A 9,010-nucleotide genomic window follows, 5' to 3' on the forward strand; every position below is an offset into this window, starting at 1 on the left:
ATGCAAGCGGCCACAAGGGGGAGACAGAGGTGACCGCGCCTGCAGGAAGAATACAATAGCATTTAAAATGAGCCTATTTCTTAACCTCTCTCTCTCAGTCTCCGACCACAGCCCAAATCTCCCCCTCTCCCCCTCTGTCTTGACACGCACCCCACGACATACATGCAAGCGTACACACCGCCCACCCACACGTGCTTTCCCACACTGGCAGCAATTCAGCAAACAAACAAACAAAAAAACAAAAACAACACAAAACAACGACACAGCTCAGATGGGGCGCGCTGAATTCTGCCCAGTGTGGCACCCTTAGAGCTCACGTCACCTTCCCGGAACAGAATGGCGGGGCCTCGGACGTTAGCCGGCAGAAAAAAAAAACAAGTTTTCCGATCACATGTCAATCAATTATGAACGCACGTCACCAAAAAAAAAAAAGAAAGAAAGAAAGAAAAAAGAGTGAAGGTAGAGTCTAAGAATGCTACGGATACAGGCCGTCGTTACAAGTCACGTGGAAAAGTAGAGACCCCGCGTTGGAGTTCCCGCTTGCTGACATGGCGAAATTAGCGAATCGAGAAAGAGAAAGAAAAGGGAAGGGTTTCCGAACAAGTTGGCACCATTCTCCATCTCGTGAAGGCTAGAGTAGTGCTCAGCATCAGCATCCATAGCATCCATCGCTTTCAAATGAGCTCGCGCGGATCTGCCACCCCCGAGACCTTGAGCCAGAGCGTGAGAGAAATGCCCGATGCTGCAGGGACCGAACTCGCCAGCTCGCAACAAGCTCTATTCTAGCATACGACCACACTTCACTGAAAAACGCAGAAAACAAAACATGCTGAGGTAAATCTGAGAGGTGCGAAAGCCATAATTGATACAGCTGAGACAATGACACATAAACACAATATTGCCAACTGCAAGGGTCCATGTAAGTGTATTTGCATATTCATACAGTGTGTAACCAGGGGGTGATTAAACCTACGTCAGTGATCTGTTCATCACATATTATACAGCAGGCCTACAGGTGTGTGTGAGTGTGTGTGTATGTAATTTAGGGAAGGCTGGGTAGACATGTTCGTGCCATGTGCTACTACTCTGGTAAAATAGGAACCAACTCCACGACAGTAGATGATAACTCGAAATACTTCGCACACTGATGACCTCAGAAATACGTCACAGAGTCCTACATTGACTCCACCCACCTGCCTACCTGCCTTTCTCTTTCTCTCTCCTCCCATCTGTGTGTTTTTTCCCTCTCCACATAATATCTTTGTGAGCAAGCAGTGGTTAATAAAGATTTGGGGTTCAGTGAATGAAATCGGCTTTGAGTGTTTTTTTGTGTGTTTGTTTTGTTTACAAGATCGTTATTTGACTTAACAGTGAATCACTTGGTCTGCCTTCAAAAGTCTCAGTATTGTTGAAATGACGTGTGTATGTTTCCCTGGGACCCAAATAATTGGAAATAACATGGAGAAGTTTTCCTTTTTACATATACCGATTTGACACAACATACTTATGATAAAGCATCTTTATTAAACTCCGTTTAAACACCAGAACAACATAATTATTGCCTACTGATATTGACCTTTGACGCTCCTTGCATGCAGTACTATATATCACCAATAGAGGGAGACAAATGATAAGTTGTCAGTACTCAGAAGTCCTGCGACCTGAAAAACCTTCCTCTTCTAGGCCTGCTTGTATCTTTAAATGGTCTCTAGAGGCCATTTAAGAATGAACCATCTAATATTGCCATTGGTGTCAGTGATTACTATTGTGTGCTGACTTATTTAAATACTTTGATTATCAGCATCTGCTCTTCTTCTACCTGCACCTGACACGCACTCCTGTGAAAATAACACATCTGTTGTACTGATACGTGCATGTACTATCACTGCTACTTCATATATGAGTACTGCGTAGCAGATGTAGTGCTATTAGTACTTCACACAGTACTAATACGATATGCTCACTACTCTCTGATGCCAGACGGGAACCCTAACGAGGAAAAGTTAGGATAATTTGTTGTAATTTGTTCCTGATCTTGTTGTTTTGGTTTGCATGAAGCCTTCATCGCTCTGGCCCTCCGCTGTTAACAGCAAATGGTTAAAGGGCATGAACGGCAGATGAAATGAGAAGGAGATAGTAGCCAGAGAGAGAGAGGAGAGGAGACGGAGAGAGGGAGCGAGACGATAGAAAGATAATGGAGGATAATTTGCAACTGGTACAAACTTGAAACGATGGCAAAGGGACTTTCTCATACCCCCCCCCCCTCTGTCATTTAAATACCCCCTTCCTTCAGTTTTCCTGGTCTCCCTTTTCTCCATCTTTCTCCAACCTCGGCTACTTTCCGTATTCTATTCTACTCTTTCTTTCTCCCTCTCTCTCTCTCTCTCTCTCATCAGTTCCCCTGTCTTCCTCCGGCTCCTCGTCTGTCCTCCTCTGCCGGTTCCCACGCAGCGCATGGGGCCGGTGGGGGTCGCTATTGTCCGGGATAACCCCTCCTCGTTAATGGTTTCCTGTGCACACACAGAGGCCTGCCCATAGAACAAGCCGCAGCATCGGATGGGTGTAGGCGCACACGCACGCACGCACGCACGCACACACACACACTCACTAACACAGGCTGAGACGAGTGCAAACACACACTCATAAACGTAGGCAGGACCCAAGCCGCAGTTCATCAGCGCTCTTTTATTATGGAGAAGTCGTCATCATTAAACATCATCAACAACTCTGAAAAGCTGAGTCATCACATTCGTTGACTTGCGGTGGCTTGCTTTTATTTTTTTGTAACGAAGCACAAAATGTGATGCTTTCGAATGAGCATGAAGCAGATTCAGGAAAGAGTGATCCCACCAAGTCATCTAAACCCACGGCGGAGAGGCGAGAGGTGAAGATGGGAGGAGCGGGGGGGGGGGGGGGAATCTGTGATTCCTTCTAGAAAATGATGCGATGGAGGGTGGTGAAGAGGTGGTGCATCTCCAGAGGTAACAAAACACAGATTCTGAACTTCCTCTATCTAGATAACCACCAAGCGATGATGTAGCTAACTTTACTACGAACCTATGGCGTAAAAAACTGCCCAATTTTCAGAATGCGAAGGAACCGGAGGAGAAACCTGCCGCTACGACATGTGTGATACCCTCGGCCGTGTCACCGAGTTAAATGACCTCTGACAAATCGTGCTGTGAAAAAGAGATATAAATTGAGGATGCGAAGCTAAAACAATGGGGGACCATACAAACACAAAGTGGCTGTGGGCGAATTGGGGGCCCCGGCTTACGTTAAACCAAGCTGGTGGCTAAACTTCTGTTCCCAGTACTTTTTTTGTCAAGCAAACACCTGGTTTCGGTTATTCCACCCCATAAAATGCTGTAAAAAGGGGTGACCCTCAACCACCTCATGGCCTTCTTTCACGCCTGTCTCTCTCTCTCTCGTCTGTCTCTCTGCTACCAGTACAGTGTGTTTCAGCTCAGTGGGAGAATAAAGGCGGGACAGTTCGACATGCGACTGCTTGGCCATCTGGAAAAAAACATCCCCCGATCGGCTGACAACAGTGGGGGAAAACTTCTTAAAGGGTGTGGGCGGGGACACGGAGATCAATCAACACAATAAATCACTCTTGTTGCTTTTTTAAAAGTCCTCGTCTCTGTCCACACTGTCTTTTTTTTTCTATACAAAACACAATACGTTATTGAGAAAATACAAATCCTATAGCTAGATCCCCTATAGGATGTCAATATCAAAAGGAAAAAAAAAAAGCATTTGTCCGTGAAAGTCCAGCTCAGCTGGGTTTGTGAGTTCAGTCTGGCAGAATGTCACCGGGGGTTTCGCTTCACTCAGAAAAGCCCCTATTTCCATCCCCCAGGGTCTGTAGGGTTTCCCCACGCTGGACGCAGGGGGCTGTGGGGGTGATGGCGGCAGCGGCGGCGGGGGGAGATGAGTGGGAAGGCGCTGAAAGGGAAGGGGAAGGCTGAGAGGGAGGAGAGGAGAGGGGGGGGGAGCTTGGACGCCGACGAGGGGACCAGGCCCGGGTGCAGGACAGTGGTGGGGCGCCACGGTCGTTGGGGGGACCCGGATCGGGGCCCTGGTCCGAGTGGGGCGTGGTGCTGCCGCTACGCCTGGCTGGAATGTGGGGCGTCTCTGCGAGCGCCGACGAGGATGACGACGAAGAGGAGGAAGACAGGGGTCGTTGACGACGACGATGAAGGGGTCGGCGGGCTGCTGGTGGCGCTGCGGGGTAAGGCTGCCATCGGCACCCCCTGTTGGTGCTGCAGAAGCAGGGGAGTGGGCCAGGTGGGGCGGCAGGTGAGCCGAACGCAGAGCCCCAGGCCATGTGACCCAGGCTGGTCTGCGCCTCTCCTCTGACTGGCGTAGTTGTTGAGGTGGGAAACCAAGCGGATTCCGCAGAGGATCGGAGCTGTCCAAGCCCTCGATGATGCTCAGGTATCGGGCGGTCTCAGCCAGACACTCCCTGAAACCCAAGCCGCGGTTAGTCCATTGCTAAGGCATGGGCGTCAAAATAACCTAGAGGAAAGGAGATAGCGTTAGCTTAAAAATCCCCCCCTCAGGTGTGCTTCTGAAAACGGGTTTGTCCGGAAGCGAAGGAAGTCTGTTAGGTGAGAGTCAGTAAGCCTTTGGAGCCAGGGCAGATTAAATAACCAGTCTCCAGAAAACAGGTATGGCGTGCTACCATGCTTGTCAAACCAGTCTTTGGAGCACATACAGAACTCTCCTTAATGAAGTCAGTGGTTACTACCCTAATTTATTCTGTCTCGTTCCAGCAAAAAAGTTGTTTCATCATAGCCCCTCCACCCTTTCAGTTACGCGCATGCGCACACGCACGCACACGCTAATCACACACGCTCTCACTTTCACGTTCTTCCACTTCTTATGCCGAGATGCTAGGTTTTATTTCTCTTGTCCAAATCTATGCCATGTTTCCATGTCACGTTTTGTCACTCTTTATCTTTATCTCTCATACTTCCCCTGTCTTTATCCCTTTATTGTTGTTGTTTCATAACATTCACAGATATATTATGTCCTTCAGCTGTTCCTTCCCCATGCACTTCAGGAAAAGAAAACCGAGTATAGGGTTTTAAGCCATGCTGTAATCTGACGCTGTCTCGTTGCACAAAACCCTTCAATAAGTTTGTTCGTGGAAATAAGAGCAGGAGAGCCGCACAGGGTTTTCTGTCAAATCTAAAAAAAACAAAACAAAAACGTCTTTCTACAATTAATTTCTGTGAGCTGGCAACCAATTCTGGGCAATAGCTACCTTTGCCTCCGGCGGCATGGAGCATCTTCAGGTGGTCCACAGTCATCTGCAAAATTTTCAGCTTTCTCCAGTTTGGCAGAGCCCTGTTAACACAGCGTGCGAAAAGAAAGACATAATGACTCAGATATATTCGTTTTGAGTATGACGACAGACATGTGTCCACGTTGGTCTTGATTGGATCGAAATAAATGATTCGTAATTAAAAAAACAAACAAACAGCTGAACTCGTGTGCGCGTCGTGACGCACAGCAGCTAGCTATAGCTAGCGATAGCTAACCTGTTGCCATTAGGGGGGGAACGGATCTCGACGGGGAAACGGAGTTCGACGCAACACCGATCTCACCTGTTTCTCGAAAGCGCTCGGAACGAGTCTCCTCAGCTCCGTCAGGCTGTTGTTGATTCTGTCACGTCGCCTTTTTTCAATGATCTGAGAGGGAAAGACCAGAAACCAATCAATCAACGCGAATGCGTGTGTGCGTAAAAACACCTTTGTGTCATGCGCGTCATTACGCACAACTTTTTTTTAAAAAAAAGTAATCGTTTCGAATAAGGACTCACTCCGCGACGCCGCTTCCGAGCCTGCACCTGGGTCGAGGTTGTGGGAGACATGGACCCGAGGGGGGAACTCAAATTCCTTCAAGATAAAAAAAAGAAAAAAGAAGAAAAGTTTCAGTCAATAAAATCCCGTATTGTTCACCAAACCATCATAGCACCTGAACTGGTCGTCACTGTGCGCCAAGCTCTACATACAGACTACACGTCGTTATCCATGCACTTGAAACACAGAACAAACAAGCAAAATTGTACGTGACGTAAAAATATTCACATGTTTGCGATTGTTCTCCCCTCTCTTCTCTCTCTCTCCTCTCTCTCTCTCATGCAGAGCACCTGGGGCTGCACTTCGCGTGCGAAAACGCGCTGCGAGTGTTTTTCATTATCGAACCTGCACAAGTTTCGACTGCGAATCGTAAAAATTTACCCGTTTTCATCCGCGCTCTTCTCCTTCTCACACCTCAATGTTCTCATCCAGCTCGCTGTCCGAGGAGCTGAAATCGTGATTCCTTTTTCATGTCTGCGGCCGCGTTTGCGTCGGTCCGTACTAATAGTATCCCTTCCGGCGAGCGCCGCTGTCTCCTTCTTACAAATGGGCTCTGCTCGGGAGGCTCCTCCGGCTTTTTGAAAGCTCTGCTCACGGCTTTCCCACTCGGTTATCATTTCAACGCTCCTGCCCGGCCAAAAATAAGGATAAGGAGGAGTGAGGGAGGTGGGGGCGGGGCGGGGGCTCGGCACTGGGACGCAGCCAATGAAAACACGGGTGGTGGGTTTGCAGCGACAGCGGTGTAGTTGGCCCCGGAGAGCCCGTCACGCGCACGCACGCGCGCACTCGCACACACACACACACACAACTACCTTTTTTTTTTCTTCGGGATATAACTTTTTGACTGCGGTCCAATAGACTTTCGGTCCGCCTGCCACCGTCGCACTAGCTCCGTCGCGCGCGAGCGCGCACGCGCACGCGCACACACACACACACACACACACACACACACACACAACACACACACACACACACACACAACACACACACACACTGTCCTCGGTTGGGCTGAGGAGAGTGGCTGGCCGGCTGTCAGCACGCGTTTAGCCGTGGGAAAGTTCCCGAAGCCAGCGCTGATAACCAATGGTGAGTCGCCGACACCAATTGCTCCATTCATTCCAACGCCGGATACGGCGTTGGAATGAAATGGAGCAATTGGTCGGTGGGGGCGACGGGCGGTCTGCAAGGCGACCGTGTGAACCTGTAATCCAATACTAACTCATCAATCATCATCATCCAGGGAGGAGGCAAGGAGGAACGCAGATGAAGTCTAATCTTACCCCGGGCGCATGGTTTAAACGACGCTGGTGGTGGTGGTGTGTGTGAGCGTGTGTGGGTGGTGGTGTGTGTGTGTGTGTGTGTGTGTGTGGAGGTGGGGGGTGGTGGTGTGGAGGAGAGGGGGGAGGGACTTGAAGGAGTTTGGTGCGCAACGCGCAACAACAAAAGACGTGATGCAGTCATCAATAGAAGATCTCTTCGTCCGTCTCGCCTTAAGTTACACGACGCCGTTATGAATGATTTAGTGGCGCTGCTTTGTGGCCACAGCTCCAAATAGTTTGACAGATATTGTGTGTACGCACGCACGCACAGCACACACACACGCACACACACACACAGAGTTTCAAGTACTTATGGGGATTTTTTTTGTGTGATGGCTCACCTGTGAGATTGTCTATAAAGAAAGATTGATGGTGTATATTTAAACACTACACGGACCCCCCCCCCACGTATCTACCTTTAAAGTAGTTACCATACTGTTGTCTTTATGCATGCTCAATAACCCAGGTTAGAAAAATTGAGATAAGTTTCATCTGGACACAACGTTTATTGATAGAAACACGTTTCATCACTGAGTGATGAAACGTTTTCACCACTGTCCCGATGAACTGGTTCAACTCGCTGTGCGTATCATACCGTTAGATAATATATCACTACCACTACACTACTAGATAATACTGCTGCTGAACACATTATTATAGTGGTTAAATCTGGGGCTATCGGTCACTGTGCACATTTTTAGTGCTACATTATTATCTACATTGAAAGTAGAAGCAAGTAGTATATCAACAAATTGTTGCAAAATAGAAACAATATTCATATTCATATGTATTGTATGTATGTATGTATGTATGTATGTATGTATGTATGTATTGTATGTGCCGAGATATGTGTGTGTGTGTGTGTGTGTGTGTGTGTGTGTGTGTGTGTGTGTGTGTGTGTGTATGTATGGATGGATGATGGATGGATGGATGGATGGATGTGTGTGTGTGTGTGTTGTGTGAGTGTGTGTGTATTGTGATGGATGGATGGATGGATGGATGGATGGATGGATGGATGGATGTATGTATGTATTTATTATGGATGAGATGTGTGTGTAATGGATGGATGGATGTATGGATGTATGGATGTATGGACAAGATGTGTGTGTGTATGTATGTATGTATGTATTATGTATGTATGTATGTATGTATGTATGTATGTATGTATGTATGTATGTATGTATGTATGTATGTATGTATGTTATGTATGTATGTATGTATGTATGTATATACAGTGGCTTGCAAAAGTATTCATACCCCTTGAACTTTTCCACATTTTGTCACGTTACGACCACAAACATAAATATATTTAATTAGGAATTTTATGTGAAAGACCAACATAAAGTGGCACACAATTGTGAAGTACAAAGAAAATTATATATGATTTAAAAAATTTTTTACAAATAAAAAACTGAAAGTGCGGTGTGCAAAAGTATTCAACCCCCTTTTCTCTGAGTGCAACCAATTGCCTTCAGAAGCTGCCTGATGATTGCTGAATGAATCGAATGTTGACCTAATGACTAAATAGAGTCAACCTGTGTGTAATCTAATCTCAGTACAAATACAGCTGTTCTGTGACGGCCTCAGAGGTTTGTTAAGAGAATATTGGGGAGCAAACAGCATCATGAAGTCCAAGGAACACACCAGACAGGTCAGGGATAAAGTTTGTGGAGAAGTTTAAAGCAGGGTTAGGCTATAAAAAGATTTCCCAAGCTTTGAACATCTCACGGAGCACTGTTCAATCCATCATCCGGAAATGGAAAGAGTATGGCACAACTGCAAACCTACCAAGACACAGTCGTTCCACCTAAACTAAACAGG

The 9,010-nt window shown here is 47.2% G+C and overlaps 1 protein-coding gene across 1 annotated transcript in view; it reads right to left on the reverse strand.

Annotated features, from left to right (window-relative positions):
• Positions 1-7,161, reverse strand: part of hey1 (hes-related family bHLH transcription factor with YRPW motif 1) — a 7,381-nt gene extending 220 nt beyond the window's left edge. The window contains 16 exon segments of the mRNA XM_056298031.1: positions 1-3,909; positions 3,912-4,046; positions 4,049-4,177; positions 4,179-4,280; positions 4,282-4,299; positions 4,301-4,354; positions 4,356-4,397; positions 4,399-4,488; positions 4,490-4,521; positions 5,273-5,327; positions 5,329-5,355; positions 5,616-5,699; positions 5,831-5,906; positions 6,252-6,280; positions 6,282-6,333; positions 7,151-7,161. The exon segment at positions 1-3,909 is cut by the window's left edge and continues 220 nt beyond it. Of these exon segments, the coding sequence (XP_056154006.1) occupies positions 3,721-3,909; positions 3,912-4,046; positions 4,049-4,177; positions 4,179-4,280; positions 4,282-4,299; positions 4,301-4,354; positions 4,356-4,397; positions 4,399-4,488; positions 4,490-4,521; positions 5,273-5,327; positions 5,329-5,355; positions 5,616-5,699; positions 5,831-5,906; positions 6,252-6,280; positions 6,282-6,333; positions 7,151-7,161 (1,125 nt within the window). The 3' untranslated portion in view covers positions 1-3,720.
• Between the last annotated feature and the right edge of the window lie 1,849 nt (positions 7,162-9,010).

The sequence above is a fragment of the Lampris incognitus genome, chromosome 18, assembly GCF_029633865.1.
Source record: "Lampris incognitus isolate fLamInc1 chromosome 18, fLamInc1.hap2, whole genome shotgun sequence".
NCBI lineage: Eukaryota > Metazoa > Chordata > Actinopteri > Lampriformes > Lampridae > Lampris > Lampris incognitus.